This window comes from Pezoporus flaviventris, unplaced genomic scaffold (genome assembly GCF_033815535.1).
Source record: "Pezoporus flaviventris isolate CSIRO_AGI_PZ_B2104156 unplaced genomic scaffold, CSIRO_AGI_Pfla_v1 ptg000050l, whole genome shotgun sequence".
In the NCBI taxonomy this organism is placed as follows: Eukaryota; Metazoa; Chordata; class Aves; order Psittaciformes; family Psittacidae; genus Pezoporus; species Pezoporus flaviventris.
In genome coordinates, this window is record NW_026892598.1 from 7,547,227 (window position 1) to 7,569,365 (window position 22,139).

Genomic DNA, 22,139 nt, shown 5'->3' on the forward strand with positions numbered 1-22,139 from the left:
TTTCCTTTCCCTTTTTCCTTTGCTTTCCCGCTCCCGTTCCTTCCTGCCCTGCCCGGCAGCAGCCACAGCCCCACATCCCCCTGACAATCCCGGCAGGGGAGGGGCTGGGGCCCGCGGCCCCGCCCCCTCCGCCCTGCCGCGCCCCGCTCCTATTCCGCTCCTATTGGACGGCTGATCCCGCGCACGGCGTTGAAGTGGGCGGTGGGCGGCCGGGGCGGTCTCCTCAACTCTTCCCGCGCTGCCCTGCTGCTCGCTGGGAGCTCGAGGCCTGGGATGTGGCCCGTCGGCTGCTTCGGCATCCCGTGCAGCTCCTTCAGCCGCGGGCCCACCCAGCAGCCTCAGAGCAGCTGCCGCCTCAGGGCTTTCCAGCGCAGGGAGCAGCCTCTCGCCGCGCAGCAGCCCGGCTCCGCCCGACCGCAGGGTGAGGATGGCCAGGCATGCCTCCCCAGTGGGAGCCGGGATCCACCCGTTCTGCGGGGATGCCGCTTTCCAGGTAGTGGCGAGATGTGCGCCTGGCTTCGTTCCTGCCCTTTGGAATGGTGAAATAGGGCACTGTAGTGCCGTGTGTGAGAGCTGAAGAGTGAAATGACAGGGTAGGAGGTCTTCACGGTCTTGCTCTTAGGAGACTGTGAAAAGTAATTAATTAACCCCCCCACCTGGACCAACAGCAGTGCGAACACTAGGGTTAGGTTATAAACCTGTGTTTGGGGTTGGGCTTCAGGAAGCTGGACTTGGTAGGATAATTGGTGTGTGATACTACAGTTAAAACTGGTGACTTCTTCCATTTCTGGTAGGAGGATGTCACCTGTCCTTCACAGGGTGTGACCCTTAGCTTTTGTGTTGGAGGGAAGTTGTAATGTTGGCTGGTTTTAATCTTCGTTAAGGTACTTGCTTTGCTTCCAGATTGGCAGTCTGCAAAGGGCCTGCTTTGCACATCATTCTGAAATTTCCAACTGAAACTTCAATGAGAGGAGTATGCCTCTCCCATCGTGCTCCGCTTTCTTCTTAAGCATGATGAGTAATAACGTTTGTAGCCAGCTTTCTTGATGATTGTGATATTCCTCTTATGACTGAGTTTTCACAGGACAGTAAGCTAGATCTCATCAGCAGGAACACTGTTTTCAAACTGCTGGCAATAAAGCCAAATGGGCATGAGAGGCAAGGGCTGAGTGCTAAAATGACTTTAAAATGGAAACCATGAAATTTTGCAATACTAAAATACTAGCAACCTACGCTAATAGAAAAAAAACACCTGATTCTGCTTTCTGATTACTTTGTAATCAGCTACCAGCAGCTACTTTGTAAGTAGTTGCTTTCTGATTACTTTGAACTGAGCTGGTCTCATTCCTATGGTTTGCTGTGGGTTACATTCATTGCTACTAGGTAAAGAGTTACTAGCTAAGTATGTAGTCCAGAGAATCAAAGTGTCTCTTCATCTGGCTTTTAAGCAGATGCTACTGATTTTCTGCCTTCACAGCTCAGGAATGCCAAAACTTCAGTCAGAATACAGATTCCCTCTCTCTGTATTCACTCTTCCAATGAAGCAGGTACTTGATTTCCACAACATGGGAAACTGTTTTTCACAGTTCACTGTAAATGGTAATGTGGTTTTATATTCTTTCTCAAAGAGTTCTGCCCTTGTGATGCAAAGGGTTAACCGATGTACAGGGGGGTTAGGGTTAAGCCTCTTGCTAACTCAACAAATGTGTGCTCAACACTTACCGTGCTTGCTGGAACAGGGTGGAGGGACCAAGGCTATTGATAAGAGGAAGGAACAGTAACTCCTGTTCTCTGGACCCCTAAACCGACTGAAACCAGATTTGTGGTTTGGACAGTGACTAAATCACCAGTGAACATGCGCAACAACTAGAGGTGAGAAGTTCAGGGAAGACTTGTTTACTTTGTCTTGAGACCCCCGCCCACGACCATCAGGAGACCCTACGCAAGCAAGGACCTTTTACCTCATTATAATATGAAGCGGGGATAGGTCATGAATATGTATAAGCGTGTTACATAACCTCATGAATAGGTAACAGTTTAGAGGATAAACATGAAGGAGAACAACCCTGAGGTGCGCATACCTTTGGAGCAGCGATCCCCCATGTGCCTCAGCGCTGAATAAAGAATACCTACTTTACAACTTTAACGAGTTGTGGAGTCTACCTGCATATCACTTGAGCATAAAAAACTGCAGCCTGGAAATAGTACTGGGATAATTTGATGGTAGTCAGGAAGAAAAAGAAAGAAAACCACCACCAGTGTGGGGTCATTCGCTTCCTGACTTCCACTTGCTGATTTTGCAGGTAGCTGTGCTGCATGATGGGACTCGTTGAAGGCTGTCCATATGTATTTACTTTCAAGTGACCAGCATCTGTCATTAAATGCAATTTCTTCTTTATTCTGCAATTTCTTGCAAGCTTGAGCCCCAAAGGTTCAATCAGGCTCTAGTTAGTCAAAGAAAAAGCCTACAACATGGCTTACTGCATAGTCTGAATAGCACCTCACCTGTATAAAAGACGTGGAAACATTACTTTTCTGAGATATATTTCTCTGGCAATAACAATTCTGGTAAGACCATAGTGGCTTAGAGTATTTCTTTGAGGTAGTCAGATGTACTGGTTTTGTCTGGGATGGAATGAGTTTTCTTTGCAGCTCTGTATGGTGCTAAGGTTTGCGTTTCTGCCCCAAACAGTGTTCATAACACACCCATGTTTGTTATTGCTGAAGAGTGTTTGCACAGCCTCAGGATCTCTGTTTCTCATGGTGCCTTTCCAGCAAGTAGGCCAGAGGTGGGTGAGAAGTTGGTAAGGGACACATCCAGGAAAGCTGACCCAGGCTAACCAAAGGGATAGTCCAAACCATATGATGCTGTGTGTGGCAATAACACCTGGGGAAAGAAAGAGGAAGAAGAAGAATTTGAAGTAATAGGCACAATGAAGGCCTGCTTTCCTGGAAGTGGCTAAACGTCTGGAATGGGTGTTGTTCCCAGGCAATGGGAACTAGTGCATTAATTCCTCACTTTGCTTTGCTTGTGTGCACAGCTTTGCTTTACCTAGTAAACTGTCTTGATACCAATCCACAAGTTTTCTTACTTTACCCTTCTGATTCTCTCTGCCATCCCACTGGGTAAGTAAGAGCAGCTGCATGGGCTGCAGCTGCCAGGCAGGGTTAACCCACAGCAAAAGGGTTGTGAGGCTTTGTGGTACTGCCCTGTGTTAATGTATTGTTTTTGTGTTAATGTCGAAACTGCTTATTTTGAACAACCTGCAAAGGATCCTGTTCACTAACAAAATGTGACTTTCTAGTATTTCCCTGAAATGTGTTGTAGTTACTGATACAATCACTGTTGAAATCAAATGGTGATGTGTTTTTAAATGACAATGTAAATAGCATTTTTGTTAAAATACACAATTGATGCTAACAGATCTCATGGATGACAGGGTCTCTAAACAAGTAATAAAACTCTGGGAGGGCAATAACCACTGCATTTTGTGATTTGCCAGAATATCTGTTTGAGGGTATAATGCATTGAGAAAGTATCAGGCTGAGTTTTGTTATGCAGTCCACAGCCTATAAAAGCTAAAATGATAGTGGTTAGTCACTTAAACCTGCAGTTGGAAATTCAATTTCTGAGGCTGCTTGAAGTTTTTGCAAAATTGTGAACATGCCTGGCTTGAAATGTTACTGGGTATTTGAGACAATGAAACTTGTAATCTTGTGCATGATTAATAAAATAGATTATTTCTTTTTTCCTCAGCTGATATCTGTAGATTGCTGTTTAGGATGTCTTAATTTAAGGTCATAGCTATGCCTTTCCTCAAAGAGAGGTGGGTGATTTACAAAAACTCAAAAGGATTAAATTAGCAGTTGGTTCAGTCAAGAATTAAGTTAAGGAACAGAAGGGGTTCTCACAGTACAGTATTCCTGATTAAACTATTGGAAACAATTTAACCCTTGAAAATTATCTTACAGAAAGACACTTTTTCCTAAGGAAACAATTGTCCACTTTAGCACATGCATGTCACATGGTTTCAGTTTCCAAATATACAAATGATGGTTGTTGGCTTTTAATTAGACTTTGTTGATTATAGTTGTCCAGCAACTGTTATTTGATATAAACTTCTTCAAAATTATTTTGCAGGTCTCTCTTCTGAAACAAATGAGGATGAAAATGCTAAACAGCAGTTTAACCCAACCACTCCTCCATGTGGAAATTGGGGTGGGAACTCAAAGATGCCTCCATTTAAGATTGGATGTGCAATCACAAAGATGCCAAGAAACCCAGTGAAACCTGAAACTGAATTTTCAGACTCTGATGAGGAAGGTAGACTTGTCATTGATCTGCCACCAGAAGTTCCTAATAAAAAGCCAAGAATAAGAAGGAACTGTAGAAAAGCTAACAGGGACAAAGAACTGACTGCTGTAATGTGTGCAGGAAAATTACATGATGATGCTATAGCAGACATTCTTGGGAGTAGCGAAGATAAGTCTGAGGAAATTACTTTGCGGAAAAACAGCAAAAGTTTAAATAAACTTGGAAAACTAGGCAGTGTTTCTCCAAAAGCAAGAGAGATTTGTTTGCCTGATGTAACCACTGGTATGTTGAAGGGTTTGGGGGAAAGAGATGCCCTTACTTACAGTGAGGACAAATATGTGTCTTCAGCTGCTTCTACTGAGGCAGGCATGGAGAAGGGAATTCTGAAGCAAGGAAATGCAAAAACTAATATGTTGGTGAAAGCATTTCAGGAGAGTACTACTAATGAAATCTGTGTGAAGAGCAGAAGAGTAACAGAGTCTCCCTTGTGTACTGGTCACTCATCAAAAGATGGAACTGCAATTGGAAGACCTTATAAGGAAATTATAAATACAGAGAAAGGACAGAGTATAGAAGAAAGTGGGGGTAATGATAGTGCAAAAGATACATACCTCTATTCAACTTATTACTTAAATAAGAAAGAAAGTGGTCTGGGTTCATCCACTGAGGAAGCGGAAACCAGTGGGGAGGACACAGGGCTCTCTGAACCAGATGATCCTTTAGAGGAGTGTCGAAGAATTTTTGATGAGTTTGAAAGAGAAGCAAGAAAGAAGGACCATGATCAGCAGGTAATTTGTTTTGTTTTCAGTAGTTGGGGTTTTCTTTTCTGAGCATATTAGGGCAGGATGTGATACCTAGTCAAGTACAAGTACTCTTTCAAAAAATGTGTTAGTAAGGGTTAAATATTTGAAACTTCATGACCAGTAGACAGAATCATAAGGAACACTTAATGATTCTGTAGTTTAACAATGGGTGAGCTCTGCTTCCTGAAGTAGAAAATTGCTCTGAATAGTTCCCTGCTATATGGGTTTCTATTACTTTTACTGTAATAAGCAAAGCTTTAGAGGCAGTTGAGTATTCAGTAGTCTCCCATTCTTATTAACAAATGTAGCTACATTGAGTACCACTGCCTCAGGTTCAAAGTATTGTGTTCTGAATGTAAAATAACTGTCTAACGATGGAATTGTAATTTTTCCTGGTGAGTTTTTGACTGTGTATCCTGAAACATTGGAATGAATGGGTCGTAAGAATATTGCTGAAGTTTAGCGCTTCATAAGATTTGGTCTAAATAGTCTATTCTTGTTTTTAATAGGCTTATGGAAGAAATGTAGATCTCAATTTGTTAGAAACCAAAGTAAATGCTCCTGGGCAAAAGAGAAGAATTGCGCACATGGCAAAATTTGATGTGAGTTATAATCTTGTGATAAACTGAGGATCAGCATAAAATATGTTGAACTTGAGGTTGGCAGGATTCTGTAATCTAATTGAAAAATATTCTGAACTTAGAGCAAATGTCTCATCAACTCTTCTGTTAAAAGCTGTACCAAGTAGTACTTGGAGCTGGTTCCAGATGCAGGTAAAACAAGCTGCTGACAAGAGCAGCTAACGCTAATGGGAGCTGAAAAGTCAGTCTGGAATGGAGGTATCTACCATGAAATTTCAGATACAGCGCTTGTGTGTCACCTTCACTTTTTCTATTTTTACAGTGCTTTAGGTGGCAATGTCAATAGAAGGCATCATTCTTTAAGCCCACCTCCATTACCCCTAAGCTGTTTCAGTTTAGCATTTTCCTGTTGTCCTGGGTTCAGCAGTAGCAGTCATTTTTCCCCTTCTTGGTAGCTGGTGTAGTGCAGTGTTTTGACTTTCAGCTCGGGAACAGAGCTGATAGCGATGTTTTGGTTTGGCCAAGGACTTTGTGAGCCTCATGCTCTGCCAGGGGGGAGGGGAAGCCAGGAGGAAGCAGAGACAGGACACCTGACCCAAACTGACCAAAGAGGTATTCCATACCACAGCACGTCATGCCCAGGATGTAACTGGGAGTTAGCCGGAAGGGCTGGGAGACTGCAGGGTTGGAGGAGGTATCGGTCGGAGCTTGGTCGGGCTTGGGGGCTGAGTTATCGGTCAGCTGGTGCTGAGGTGTTGTATTCTCTTCCCTTGTTATTTCCTTTATCATTATTATCATTGGTGGTAGCAGTAGTGATTTGTGTTATACCTTAGTTACTAAACTGTTCTTATCTCAACCGGTGGGAGTTGCATTCTTTTCGATTCTCCTCTCCATCCCTCCGAGAGCAGGGGGAGGGCAAGAAAGGGGGGGGAAGTGAGCGAACGAATTACCTGACTGGGTTTAAACCACGACAGTTCTTTTTGGCGCCCAACGTGGGGAACGAAGGGTTGAGATAACGACAGATCTGACTGGATTAATAGTCACTCGTCACAATGCTGATTTATTGGCTCTCAGAGTTGTTCTTGTTGATCTCACAGCTTCAGACCGTTGTAACTTACTTAGAGCCGGTATTTGCTGTGTTAGTGTTTATCAAGTGTGGGGCCTGGGCTAAGGTTCTTGTCTCACTGTGCTTTATGGCAACGGCTTGTAATACGGGCGGGCTCCAGCAGCAGGGCGGGACGGACGTGGCCGTGGACTTGTACCTGGCCGTCCGGCTGCTCTTCACCGTCCTGGCCCTCGCCCTACTCTCCATCTTCGTGAGGCTGCGGGGAGCCGAGGGGGAGCGGCCCCGGGAGCCGGCGGCAGCCGAAGCGGCTCAGGAGAGCGGCCCCGGGGAGCAAGCGGCGGCGGGAGCGGGGCCGGAGGCCGCGAGGGGACGGCTGCCGGTGGAGGAGGTCGGGGCGGTCGAGGAGCGGAAGGAAGCGGCTGCAGAGCAGCGGGAGAAGGCGGCGGAGGAGCCGAGCCCCGCGGAGGAGCCGAGCCCCGCGGCCGAGCGGAGCCCCGCGACGGCCGAGAGCATTTCCCGGAAGGCGCCCGCCGAGCCCCAGGAGGATGCAGGAGACCACGCAGCATTTCCCAGCAAGGCAGAGGAGGAAGAGCTGGACTCAGGAAAAGAGAAGCTGGTGGTGGGAGAGCCGGCAAGCACAGCAGCTACACCAGCCCCAGTGACAAGTACAGCAGCATCGTTTGAGAGCTCTGAAGGCTCTGAATGGCCTTTGGGTATCCTTGGGACCTGCCTGCTGATTGTGATGGGGATCAGCATGTTGGCACACACACAGGCTGTGTTCTACCCACCACCATTTTGTCTGATCTCAAAAGTTAAGCAGAGTCAGGTTTGGGTCTTGTCTGGGGTTAGACAACAATATAGGGGGACCAAGAGATTTTCCCCAAGGCTGGAGAGTCATGAGTGGCAGGGTGTGTGGGACAGTATGGGCAAGTATCTAGTCCACTGGGCCCCTCCAGTGCTTTGGAAGCATTGGAGATGGAAGGCAGCTGCATGGAGTCCCCAGCAACAAGCTGCAGAAACTGCTAAAGGGGACAGTGAATTATTTTAAGCCTGGTGGGCCCATGGCACTTCAGGCCATCAGAGCAGAGATGCAACATAGAGATGAACTCATGATCGAGGGGTGGACTTAGCAATGGACACTATTGCCCAGGTTATTCACAAGTGTGAACACTGCACACAGTCTCTCCTGCTCTGGAAGACTGTTACAAGAGGTGGAGCCTGACATCATGGACCAGATGGACTCAGCAGCTTTATAGGGACTGGTCCATGCACTAAGATAAGAGTGATGGTATATTGAAAATGTGGGATCTGAGCATGATGTGAATGGTATGGAATAAGGGGTGGATAATGTCCTGGGTTCAGCAGTAGCAGTCATTTTTCCCCTTCTTGGTAGCTGGTGTAGTGCAGTGTTTTGACTTTCAGCTCGGGAACAGAGCTGATAGCGATGTTTTGGTTTGGCCAAGGACTTTGTGAGCCTCATGCTCTGCCAGGGGGGAGGGGAAGCCAGGAGGAAGCAGAGACAGGACACCTGACCCAAACTGACCAAAGAGGTATTCCATACCACAGCACGTCATGCCCAGGATGTAACTGGGAGTTAGCCGGAAGGGCTGGGAGACTGCAGGGTTGGAGGAGGTATCGGTCGGAGCTTGGTCGGGCTTGGGGGCTGAGTTATCGGTCAGCTGGTGCTGAGGTGTTGTATTCTCTTCCCTTGTTATTTCCTTTATCATTATTATCATTGGTGGTAGCAGTAGTGATTTGTGTTATACCTTAGTTACTAAACTGTTCTTATCTCAACCGGTGGGAGTTGCATTCTTTTCGATTCTCCTCTCCATCCCTCCGAGAGCAGGGGGAGGGCAAGAAAGGGGGGGGAAGTGAGCGAACGAATTACCTGACTGGGTTTAAACCACGACACCTGTCATGAATAGAATGCTGAATCTGATAGCAAAATTCCATTTGAAGAAGCAGTGTGTTAACTTTAACACGATCTTGCTGTGCTTTGGAACTACCTGAATATTAACTCTGGTTTTGTGTGTGTGCATATTAGGTACCCAAGAAAAATGAAATGGTGTTTTTCAAGGCATCTCCTTGGCAGCAGCATCATAATGGAGGAATTCAGCAAGCAAGCTTCTGCTCTCCAGTATGTACCTGGTTTCCTAAACAGAATTCTGCATGCCCCAATTACAGTGAGGCTAAGTTGTGACAGTGATGCTGCTTTTGTTCCCTGTATGCAAAACTCTCCTTCTCCTTGGTGGTAGCACACATTTAAATGCTGCTCTTAAAGGATATTTCTTAGCAAATAAATGTGATATAGACATATGACTCAAATTACCACGTTTGGTACGCAATGCATTTTTGTAACTTTTTGGACTTTTTTGGGTGTGACAGTACTATAGTTAACCTAACATAAGGCAGATTGTCAAAAGTGATGATCTTCTGTGATGAATTCTATGTTATTTGAAAATAAACAAAATGTGATGTGTAAAGACTCTACATTGCATAATCTAACAAAGGCTACAGATTCCTAAAAATTTTTTTTTTCCCAGTGTGGTTTACTGGGTCTTTAGTTTATGCTCTGAGTGAAGTACTGTCTGAAATAAAGGCCAGATGGAGAGCATGACTTAAATCATAACTGAACTGCTAGTCCTTGCTAAACAACTGAACTTTCTCTAAGGAAAAAAAAAAATTAAATAGTTTTAATATCTGCCATAACCTTGAGGAGAAGACTGATTAGTTTAGTTCAAGTAGGGAAAATCTCTACAGCTACTATTTCTGATGGTAGTTCCTGGCTCCCAGTATTGTGAAACTGCAGTTTTCTGAATAGCTATTCAGCAATGTTTGATTTTTAATTAGGGTTTTTCCTCTGAGGGTGGACAAAACAAATGGCTGAATTAATCTTACTTTTGGGGGGTTATTTGTTACATATTGACCACACTACCATGAGGTTTGGTTTTGCTTTATTTTTTTTTGAGGTTTTTATGTGGAAAAGGCCTTCCATTCCAGAATCGGGATGCAAAGTACCACAGGAGACAAGGCAGCGATATTTCACTTGCTTTCTCACGGAATGTGTCAAAACATGTAGCACAGTGAATGAGGCTATTAACAAGGTTTGTTATGGTTTATAGTTCTTTCCTTACAAATCTTCAACTTAATTAAGTCAGCAGTTTTATCTTGCACAATGTGTTGGTGGCATTCTTTTTATTTGGTTAATTTTTTTAAAGTAAAATATTTCAGGAAGCAGAATTTAAAATGTACTCAATCTTACACTTGCCACTGTTATCAATCACTTTCCTCTAAGCAAAAGTATTTGTCTTTACCACTGTTAAAAGCTTCTAATAAGACATGCCATTTTGGTAATAAAAAAGAAAAACTTTTGCTTCTGCAAAATAAAAGTCTTGTAAATACTGAAAGCTTCCTGGAATGTAATAATGGCTTTGAGATTTATTCAGAACAGAAGGAAAACATCTGTGAACCACTTTGAGCCTTTGGTCTTGTCTTTTTGGTTTTCACCACACCAAGTACTACTCCCAGCAGATATTGTCTGACAAGCACAAATATCCCAAGCTTAACCTTTAGGTGATCTAAATTTCTTACAAGCTGGAAGTCAAAAGAATTTATGGAGGTGTGCTGATAAGACTCTGTGGGTGTTTTTGATTACACTTCGAATGGAAGCTTGGAAAACATCACATGATACTACTCGGCTGTTACTGTGTTGCTGTATTATGTAGCACATCTTGGTATGCCTGATTTTCATTTTCATGAAGTAATGTTCCTTTTACCTTCCCTTTAACTTCATAGAACCATAGAATGGTTGGGTTGGAAGGGCCCCTGAAGACCACCTAGTTCCAACACCTCTGCCATGGGCAGGGACACCTTCACTAGACCAGGTTGCTCAAAGCCCCATCCAGCCTGGCCTTGAACACTTCCAGGGATGGGGCAGCCACAGCTTCTCTGGGCAACCTGTGCCAGTGCCTCACCACCCTCACCCCCATAGTGAAGAATTTCCTCCTGTGATAATTCTCAGGTTCATCTGTTTTCCCCTTTCCCTTTGCTTAGGGCTTGTAACTTATGAAATGTACATGCTGTAGTGATTGTTAGAAGGCACTGTTTACACCTGAAATAAGCTGCACTTTTTGTGAACTACCCATGTAGTGTTAACAGTAAAATAAAACCAAGGAAGAAGATATCTTCTTCCCCAGAAGATTAATGTGTGTACTCTTTATTTTGAGCATGTTTCTTCCTCACTAAAAGGTGCTGGACCTTCCTCTCCTTGCTGTTCTTACAACTTTACAGAAAGAAAATTAAGGAGACCTTTCTTCACCTCCTTTGACGCAGGATCAGAAAAAGTTGTCTTTAGCCAGGGAATGTTTACCAGTAGGAATGGTTACCCTGAGAGTGCTCAAATCTTCCCAGGGATTAGATTTCAATTCTGAGTTGAAGCACTGATTTTTTCCCAACAGATCTTTGCTTCACAGGTGCTGAATTTGTCTTCTAAACTGCCACATGCCCAGAAAACTTGTTCTAATAGTTCATTATCCTGGCTGTGAAAAACTGTGGGTTTTCTTTCTAACCTGAACCTTTGTAGCTTTAGCTTTCACCCAATGGATCATACATGTTTTACATCGGCTAGACAGAATTCAGAATTCTGCAATCAGATCTTTTCTTTTTTTTTTCTTTTTCTGTGAAGGTATTTATAGACCAAAAAGTTCACCTCCTCAATCCCTGTGATAAATTAATTAGATTCCAATAATGGTCTCATAATTGAATTATCTAGATTTAAGACTTTCTCTTGTACTCCTACTTAAAATACTTCTGATATATGCAGTGATAACACTCAGCATCTTTGCTACATCAAACAGAGCTCTAATATTCAGGTAGGTTTGTAAAATACTCTGTAGATCCTCTTTGGTAACAGTGCCTTTCACCATAATGCCTCCCTCTCTGAGCAGGACTTTAAATCCATCTGACTTTGTGTCTCCTGTCGCACTTCAAATTTAGGACATTACTTGCATGTGTAACTATCTCTAGGTTCGCAGTCTTAGATTCTAAATGGCAGTGCTTTTTGTAGAACATAGAGTGCTCACTAAATGTCTATTTTTTTAATTTTTTTTTTATTTTTAATGTAGGCTCTAATAGAAGAACAATCTATTTATGATCGCATTGGCAATAAAAAGATGTACCTGAATCTTGCTGTGAAGACTCTCAAAAAGCTAAGAGGTCTTGGTAGTTTTGCTTTCAATTAAGATTTATTTTTTTTTTAAGGGGTTCTAAGTGTAGAAATTAGAACAGCAGAAAAATGTCTGAAAATCATTATTTAGTTCAACTTTACTAAAGATATTTCTGTATCTTTAAATCCTTTTATAGAAATATATCACTGAAATAAATTGGTGGCTTGATTTATAAATATTTGCTTAGGATATTAACAGGAAATCTGAAATTGAGAAGAAATACTAAAGACATGTTTTCCTGCCTTTAGGGCAACCTAATAACAGCAGATCTTCCAGTGGCACAGGATCCCTACAGTCAGAGGAAGAAAAAGGTAAAGAAAGGGGAAGCAAGATGTCAGTTCTCCACTGCCACCTATAAACGGTCTTATTTCAGCATGACAATGTTGCTCTGGTTTTGGTCATCCTTCATCTATTTGCCACTGCAAGGATTTTGTACACAATTCCCCGTTTATAACTGAAAACTCTTTCATAAGGGGAAAACGTTGGAACTTTTTTTTGGGAATACAGTGTTTTTTAGTACTGCATATCTAGCCTTTCTGGGATAGCTAGTGAATCATCATGCCTATATAGTGTCTATTTTGAGTAATGCTTCACCTCTAATCACCTCTAATTGCTCTGAGATACAAGCATATATGTTTTGGTGTAAACTGTAGTGGTCAACTTGTAATTTTGCTTTGGTTTTATTTTGGAAGTACTAGTGTTTTTAAGTGCTACTTACAGTTGTTTTAATGTTGCTTAAGCTTTAGGTTTGTTTATGTTTTGGCTTTTGGTTTTGTTTTTGGTTTTTTTTTTTTAGCATTTACAGATGGTGCTCTATATGAACTCTTAAAAAAGTATCTTCTGACTAAGGAGCAGTTGAACGAAAATAACTTCCCTCGACAACATCCTGGAAAAAATGGTAGTGCTATTCTTACTGGTGTAAAAAATTGTGGATGTAATGGTAAGTGCCTAGTAGGCTGCAACAAAATTGAATTTCAATCAGTTGTTCACAGGACAGTAAAATACATGGGTATAAAATTATACATTATGCCTGTGTTCCGTCTTTACTGCCTAGACTGCGTGTGAATTCAAAGTTTTCAAAGCTAAACAATGAGTCTTCATATGTCTTTTTACATTTTTGTTCCAACATAGTAATTAAAGTCGTAGGTAAACTTGAATTTCTTGTTGTGCTATAGAGGAACTTTTTCTTGATACATGGCTTGTCTTGAGAGGCTTCTTGTATATTGATATTCTGTTTTCTCATGTGCTGTTCATGAAACTTCTTTTATACTTCAATTCAGCATTTTTTAACTTCATGGCAAGCCACCTAGGAAATACACTCTGTTTATTGGTTTATTGGTTTTTGGGGTGTTTTTAGCTTTCAAAAGGGTCTGCTGTAGGTGTGGTGAAATATATGCTGTTACTTCTTCGGGAACACATCAACGTAAAGAGGAATGCAACTATCATTCTGGTGGAGTATTGAAACAAAGAGGTAGGTGACCTTGGCATTCAGTCTTTATGGAATCTGTTAAATGTTATGACATCTCGTGTCAAAGCTGAGCAAGATCAAAGTAGGAACTTTTTTTCCTATAAGGTTCAGCTGAGATACATTCTGCTGTTCTTCTGGGAATGTGTCTAGCTAGTAAAGCCTGTTTTCTCCGAATATGCCCTAACTTTAGGAAAGCTGATATGAATAAAACTGTGTGGGAAGAGGGTGGCCTTGCATTGACTTCTAAGAGAGCCTTGTCATGGTTTCTAAGAGACACCTTAAGTACTCAGAATCAGTCTTAAATATGCCTCTCACAGAGAACCTTCTAGAACATAGTGCAACTTTCTCTTTCTTATTTATTGGTATTTCTTTTTTACAAAAACCTTATCTTGGGAGGGAACAATGTAGAGTTTGTCATCTTGGCATAGGTGGCACTCGCTGTTTTCCACAGTGCTGTTTCAGGAGAAAATGGAAAGGAAATTTGAGAAGCCGAGTGAGGATACTGATTTGTTTTTGCTGGTTGCTGCTACTACTGCTCAACTACCAACTTTTCTTTTTGTCAGTACCTGGTGGTGTAGAAAAACGTTACACCTGTTGTGAGAGAGTAGTTGGGTCTCCTGGATGTCAGATTGCAAAGGTAGGAGTAATGTTCTAAGAAGATTTACATAAAGCAGTATCTCACTGTCCTTTTGATTTTATAAAAAGGTATGGCTCAGTGTTAATGACTTGGTACAAGCCTTTTAGGTTTACTTATTAGTGTTCACTAAACTATATGACACATGCTGACAAGAAATATTATATATATATTCCCAAGTCTCTTAGAGAAACAAATTTTCTGGCAATTTGTGTAAGATCTATCTAGTAAACTTGCACTTAAATACCAATGGAAACTTTGCAGCTTCATGTTCATGATGGGAGAAGGGAGAAATTGGAAGGCTTCATGAAGACGTTAATTAAATCACCACCTCTTGATGGAACCCATGATGTATATGCTCTGAACTGCGAGATGGTATGTGCAACCTAAAAACTTTGGTTCAGCTAATAGAAAATTATATTGCTTTTTTATGAAGCCATATCCTAGTTGTAGTAGTTTGGCACTGAAGTCTCTTAGGTCTGCAGAACTCTGACTAGACCTTTCAGTATGACTAGTCATCCTACAAGACTGACCTTTAGTATTGTGGGCAAAAATATTTGGATCTGTTGACTTGGTAGCTTGTTGTGCTTTATGAACAACTTGCATAATGTAAGGAAGCATTGTTGTGTAAATGCTCATTAAATGTACTTTTTTCTTTAGTGTTACACAACCCGTGGCTTGGAACTAACTAGAGTCACAGTGGTTGATCCTAAACTACAGGTTGTGTATGATGTATTTGTTAAACCAGATGGTAAAGTTGTGGACTACGATATAAGGTATGCTACTTACTCTATAATACTTCAGGATTAGATTTAATAAATTGGCGGATAACTATATAAGAAGAAACATGCTTCTCCCAAATGCTATTTTTAGTAACATAATCAAAGACATTCAGTCACCCATGAGGCTTTTGTTGTTACATGCTCAATTAAGAACAGTTCTTCTTTTTGCCTAGTTCCACCTTTTTTTTTCCTTTTCACATTGAAAGACCTTTTTTCCAATTCAGAAAAAAAAAAAATGTTAAACCTCCCAGAATTTGCTCAGTTCCCTAAGGTGACAGAAGCAAATGCAAATTTAATCTGTAAGTGTTGTCTCACAAAAAAAGCAATATAGTCATAAGCCATGCATTGAGGTCATCAGACTGTACAGCTTAATAAGATTTGTCTGTATTTAGTGTAGATCTTGTATTTGTTCTTCATATTGGGTTTTGTCATTAAGACCTGAAAGACACCTTTTTGATTCCTGTTAGTTCTCTGAAGTCCTGCAACAGCTCGATGAGGAAACGCAGGTTTTGAGCCTCACTGTAAAGAATTTGGAGGAGAACCAATGTAATGTGTTCCTATTTCAACACCAATATTTGCTTGCTCAGAGTCCTGTCTTTTGGTCCATGCTTAAACATGCTTAAGTCACTTGTAGTGGTAGAGCTAAGTTAATATCACCTACCTTAGTTTATCTTATACTACCTAGGTGAAAAGGAAGAGAATGAAAAAATGTTTTACACTGACTTCAACACCGTGTGATTTATGTTTGTTGTTTTTTGTTTTTTTTTAAAGCTGGCTAGAGTTAACTTTAGATGCTGGGGAAATGATCACTGCAAACCTACTTCTAGGTATTTCTTAGTATTTCTGTCAATGAAACTCTTTTGATCTCTTTTTTAGACTCTCTGGAGTAAAGAAGAATGATCTGAAAAATACCACAACAACTCTTCGGGCTGTACAGGCGGTACTGCTAAACTTGTTCAGTGTGGATACAATTTTAATTGGACACAACATGGAAAACGACTTATTTGCTCTCAAGGTAAAGTAGCTGGTTTTGAATCCAGTTTTAGGAGGTGACTACTTGTTTTTACTGTATTCTAATAAATTTAAGAAATAAAAAGAATGTTTTATTTCAGCAGATCAATGGGTATGAAAAAATAATTAAATGTACTTGATTGTTAAATGATAGCTGTATTAAAAGTATTTCATATCAGGAAGAGATGTCTATACAAAATACACTATGGTAAACATCTTCACATTTCAGCTTCCTACTCTGCTGTTTAGTGCTTCTAATTATGGAACCATACATCACTACTGAATAATATTGTCTTTATTTGTGGGTTCACAGAAACCTACATTTGTATGTTTTCTGATCTTGCAGAACTCATGACACCCTATGCATAAAAGGCAGTGACAATTCAAGTAACACTAAGGTATTCTCTTAGAATTGCTGTAAATAATTGTGCTGTCTGTCAAGTAGTTACCTTAGGTACCAGAAATGTGTGGATTATGCTATTAAATATTAAAGGCAGCAGTATTCCATCAGAAGCATAGCTATCTGCCCAGGAAACCTCTTATGGTGAGGCACTGGAACAGGTTGCCCAAAAAACTGGCAAGTACTCCATCCCTGGCAGCGTTCAGGCCAGGTTGGACAGAGCCTTGGGTGACATGGTTTAACGTGAGGTGTCCCTGCCCATGGCAGGGGGGTTGGAACTAGATGATCTTAAGGTCTTTTCCTAACTATTCTATGATTCTAAGGATGCAAACAACACTAAGCCAAGTTTTTTCCTGTGGTGCTCAGTGCAGGGCTTAAGGCAGCAGGCACAGACTCAAATACAGGAGGTTCCCTCTGAACACCAGGAAACAGTTTTTCACTGTGAGGGTGACCAAGCACTGACACAGGTTATTGAGAGAGGTTGTGGAGTCTTCTCTTTTGGAGATGCCCAAAAACCATCTGGACATGTTGCTGGGCAACAGGCTCTTGGACATCCTGCTTGAGAGGTGGTTTGGATAAGATGACTTCAAGAGGTCCTTTCCAACTTCAACCATGCTGTGATATTACTAATGAAGGAATTAGAATTGAGCCTTGATAGGCTTCCCTGCTACTGACATCTAAAGGCCAATGCAAGTGAGGCTTTGCAGGATGGCAGTGGCTGTCTAAAACTAGAATGAATCATGTTCACTGTATATATGCAGTGAACATATAACTGGTGACATCGAAGGATCAAAAAGCGACATCGCTATGAACGCTTGGGCGTCATGAGACAGGTTAGTTTTACCCTACTGGTGATGTGTTGTTGCAATAGTAATCCTCAGTATGAGAAGAACCACAGGTTCAGACCCCTGGTGCGTGCACTTGGCTGAGGAGCTGCTGGCATGAGGCTACCATCTGCGGGCTTATGACTGAACGCCTCTAAGTATCCCGCCTAGGCGCTTGTTGTGCTATTGCATCATCAGTCTCTTGTGATTGACCCAGGAGTTGACAGTCTTGATCAGAATGCGTGGGTGACGGTCTTCCCTAACCTTTGTTAGCGAAGGCAGGCCTTCCTCATAGGAGAAGGAAAACTCCTATCTTCAAACCTGGGCTGATGGAGCTCGTCTAGCCTTGTATGGTCTTCCATAAAAGAGAAAGACATTCTTACAAAACCTATGACCTGTGGACTTTGCTGTCACCGTCCTACCTAACTAGGCTGTGGCGGTTAAACCTCAGGTTTAAAGGGTAGGGCCAGTTTTGCGCAAGCTGCACTGCATCTAAAAAATCCACTGCGCAGGCTGGAAGGTCTTACTCTCACTTGTCTGTATGGACAGGCGAGGGTCGAAACGGTTGGTGACAAGGTGCATGGGTAGCTGCAGATCCAACCTTGCATGGGGGCGGACCAGCACATGGGTAGCTTGGCATCACTCAGGAGATGACAGTCCTGGATGGACATTTCCTGATTGCCTAAGCACCCTTTTTTTCCAACCAGATTTGCATACCCCATATGCCTTTGGTCATTTTGCTTGTAGTAAACGCTGTTGAAGCCCTTCCCAAATCTTCACTCGTGACGCCAAGCCATCAATAACTGGTGAATAAATGTCAATGAGTTGTTCAGAAATCACTGCAAAGGATAATTTTTCCACAGCTTTTTGCTCCACAGTTTGCCATTCTCTAGGAGAAAGTGGCACACAGGACAGATGATGTTGTTTTGGGGGCTCAAGGGTTAGTTTGGGCATATTATTGAGAAGGAAAGTATTTTAGATACTAGTTGAGATTTTATCCTTTTTAATAAATAAAGGATGTACAAGACTGTAACTGGATCTGTAATCATTACTGTGGCCTCTGCTCTTTTTCAGCTAATTCATGACATGGTGGTGGACACATCAGTAGTGTTTCCTCATCCGCTAGGTTTGCCTCACAAAAGAACACTTAGAAGTCTGACAGCTGATTACCTCAGGAGAATTCATCAAGATGATGGTAAGAGCCTGGGTTCTTATTAAGCAATCAATATATTGCCTCGTGAAATGGGAGACAGGAATTACCCAGAAAACTGAAAAGATAATAATACCCTTGCTGTCATTTAAAGCTTTGTCTTAAATATCTTTAGTTCAATTGTGTAGTAGAAGCAGAGGATATTCCTGAACGGTAAGATGGTTGGTGATGTGATTTAACCCTGCATGGCAACTGGGTAGCATAAAGCCTCTCACTCATTCTCCCCCCAGTACAGCTGGTTTGTCAGAGGGTTATACAAAAGTGTTCCAGTTTCTTTCACTTGCAAAGGGACATTCTTACAATTCTGAAGGTAGTGTGGTGAGCCTAGCATCTATGTCAGGATTCACTTGATTACCCAGACTGATACACGAGCTCTTCAGCTGGGATTTTCAGTAGTAAAATTAAAGCAAGTTTCTTTGCTGACACTCAAAGACAAATCAAATCATGTTCTACAGCATGCATATAATACTTACAAAGCATTGAATTTGACAAATATATTTTGCTTTAACCATGCCATTCTAAAGGATTTTTTAATCTGATTTTAGATACTCAGTTTGTTCAAATAAACTGGCAGATTCATATTTGCTTTTATCAGTGAAGCCTTCTGGACAATAAACAATATTCTATTCTGCTAACATACCTCCACTGCCCAGGGAATACATAAATGGTCGCACTGAGCAAAACTCAGTGGCATTTGATATCCAGTGGAGTAGCTGGATCTGTCTGTCAAAGCTAATATCCCCTGACTTCCTTTGCTGTTGCAGGCTTATGCACACCTTTCTAGCGAGGCTAAGAATGTCAAAAGTTATTTCTAAAGACTATAAGATGGCTATCTCAAATAGTAAAAATTCTGCCTTTAGCAGACTTTTCTGCTTAAATTTGGATTTAATCATGCCTTGTTGATCACCACTGAGCTAAAATCCAAGCTTAAACTATAGAGCTATGTAGCTGCCATGTCTAGGAAAAAAACCCGCAAACCTAAAAAGTCCTGACTCATGACTTCCACTCTCTATGTTTTTATCGGTTTCTGCTGCTGCTTTGTGCTAGTTTGCATTAGTTTTGTATTAGATTTTACAAATTTTGATTCTGATTTACTTTCTTTGTAAACTAGGGTTTATTAGAATGAAATGCCCTTTGCTGTCAGAAAGCAGTAGGTCTCTGGTGTTTTAGCTTGCTTCGACTGCACTGCTTTAAGCCAGAAGATACCTGAATTGCAGTGACATGTCTAAATGTCTGAAAATCTTTGTTTCTGAGTCTAGGCTGCTACATGTAAAAAATCATCTCAAATCACTGGCATTTCAGTTTTACCAGAGAAAGCTAGAAGCTGGTACTTGTACTTTTGAGTCATCTCTTGTTGTGATAGCGTTTAAGTGCTCTGTTTCTCTGGGGAATAAAACACCTCAACTAAATCTAAGAATTATTTATTATTTTATTATTTATTATTAACTTACTATTTTGGGGTTTTCTCCCCTGCCCAAAGTGGTTGTGGAATCGGTAGTTGTGGAATCTGTGCAGTAATTCAATGCTGTAGTGCAAAGAAGCAATGCCTTTTTCTTTTTGAGCCACTAGCTCAGAAATGTAAAATGGGGAGGGGATTTTGCCACCTTCAAATGCAAATGCTGATCTCTATAGAGTCATAGAATAGTTAGGGTTGGAAAAGACCTTAAAATAATCTAATTCCAGCCCCCCTGCCATAGGCAGGGATGTCTCACATTAGATTGTTTGGCCCAAGACTATGTACAGCCTGGCCTTGAACACTGCCAAGGATGGAGCATCTGTATGCTGTCATTTCTTCCACAACTATTCTGGTTTCTGAATAACCAGATGCTATCCCAAACCTGTTTATCTCATATCTTCAGTACCTTTATTAAAAGTTTTATATTCGAAATGGTGAGTAAAATCTTAACCATTAGGATTTAGATTTGTTTTCATCAGTTTGTATAGGCGTTGAGGTATGCATTCAAAGTAGTCCATGTGAAAATTTGACACTGTGTCAAACTTTTGCTTATGAAGATGACGGCTGAATATAGTAGGTCTGTTCTCCACCTATCCTAAAGTTGCAGGGAAATCTCAACACACAGCTTTGGCTTTCAGCAGGGAATGCTTGGAACTTTCAGTAGTTAATTGCCATTAACCTGGCAGCCAGCTTTTCTTGTATTGTTCTGATTTTAGAAGGGGTATTCTGATATAGTATATATATGGGACTATAGTAAGCGCCAACTAATGAGAGGATTGTATGCATTTCTTGTTCGGATGACTACCACTTTTTTTTCCCCAGCCAGAATGCATTAAAACTTTTATACTTTAATTCCTGTTATTATAGTTACTAAGTTATGGGAATTGCATAAAATGTATAAATTTGTAAGTTGTTAACTTTATTAAGTGGTTGTTTTAAGCATATATAATTTAAATCCTTTATTCTGTTCAGATTTTGTGGTGGATTTCAGTTGATCAGGACAAGTGGATTGTCTTTAACTAAGGCAGAAATTTATAATCTAGTTGCAAAATCAGCTTGTCATATGTTACTCTTTCAGCTTCTGATTTGAAAGTACATGACTGGGGGAATCTGGTTTTCCAAAGACAGTTATATTGGACACTGGAGGTTACTCTGGGTAGTAACTCTAAACTGGTAATCTAGGCCTCATTGGATATTGGAACTGGAGGATGTGGTGGTAAACTGAACATTGCTGGACAATACTGGATTGCTAGAAGCATGTGACTATTACCTTGAATCCTGGTAGCAGGAAGTTGCACCAAAACCTGTCAAATACCAAGGATTGTCTTAGTATGTTCAACAATTGTTCACCTTAATAAGCAAAGCTACCATTCTTCTATAAAGAAATAAATATTATAGCACAAAATAATTTTTTTTAAATTCTTTTCTAGATGGTTATAATTCCAGGGAAAATGCAATGGCTTGTATGGAACTAATCCTTTGGAAGGTCAGAGAGGATAATGGAATGAGAAAACAGTGATTATTGTGGCTCTGGAGGACAAAGTCAACCTCAGCTTGGCTCGCTGCTCTGTAATGTTTCAGTACCAATTACTCTTCTGATGTAAAGAGGTGAAAATCTAATGGAAAAACCTGATTGTTCTTCTGACGCCTAAGGTGTGCAGGAAGGAGAAAACACAAATGTAGAAAATACGTGCAAGAGGCACAAACTAAATTCTGGTGTTAAGCAGGTTTTTGGTTTTTTTTGTTGTGTTTTTTTTGTTTGTTTTTGTTTTGTTTTTTTTTTTTTGTCAAAAGTAATTCTATAATTGTCCTCACAACTCTGTGTAGCTGAAAACTATCATTTGCAGTAAGTGAAAGTTCTGTTGTTTCAAGTTGTGGATATAACCTTTTGATTTCACCTTGTTCAGCCTCCGAAATAAAACTCAAGTTTCTGCAGTGTGGTTAAAGTCTGAGATTGTATCCTTTTCCCCTGTCACTTCCTGGTTCTCTCTACCTCTCCATCTGTTTTCGGAGAGAGAGAAAACAAGCTTAGTCATGCTTAATGCACTAATAGACACAAAAAGGTATAAAGGTAGAAATGTGACCTCTTCTGGAGCAGAATCAGCTTGTCTCTTAAATTAGTTAAGGCTGGATGAAGCTTTTCAACTGTAAAAGCAGCAAGGCTCCCAGAAAGTTTCAAGAAGTAAATACCTTCACTGGGCTATAATTTGAGATATAATCACCTGTCTCCTGCATAAGGTAGGAGTCAGCATTTCCTGCCTTCAGAGAGGAGGATTGTAAAGTCTGTTGCCTCTTATCTTTCTGTGAAGGAAATTTAAGAATGGACCACATCTTTTGTGCAAAACTAACTCTCAGCTGAAGTTA

General features: G+C 41.2%; 1 protein-coding gene across 1 annotated transcript; it reads left to right on the top strand.

Moving 5' to 3' along the window:
* Positions 1-273: 273 nt before the first annotated feature.
* On the top strand, positions 274-21,312 carry LOC133277086 (uncharacterized). The gene is made up of 12 exons (XM_061468649.1): positions 274-493; positions 4,142-5,103; positions 11,889-11,985; positions 12,239-12,301; positions 12,796-12,930; positions 13,348-13,461; positions 14,022-14,095; positions 14,357-14,467; positions 14,753-14,868; positions 15,751-15,889; positions 18,184-18,304; positions 21,206-21,312. The coding sequence occupies exons 1-12, from the start codon at positions 274-276 to the stop codon at positions 21,292-21,294; spliced, it is 2,241 nt and encodes a 746-aa protein (XP_061324633.1). The 3' UTR covers positions 21,295-21,312.
* The last annotated feature ends 827 nt before the right edge of the window (positions 21,313-22,139 follow it).

Bases quoted from the DNA above. Each gene is read 5' to 3' on its own strand.
- LOC133277086 (XM_061468649.1), top strand. From the start codon at position 274: ATGTGGCCCGTCGGCTGCTTCGGCATCCCGTGCAGCTCCTTCAGCCGC. The intron at 11,986-12,238 runs GTAGTTTTGCTT...TCCTGCCTTTAG, and splicing joins CAAAAAGCTAAGAGGTCTTG to GGCAACCTAATAACAGCAGA. The intron at 18,305-21,205 runs GTAAGAGCCTGG...ATTCTTTTCTAG, and splicing joins GAGAATTCATCAAGATGATG to ATGGTTATAATTCCAGGGAA.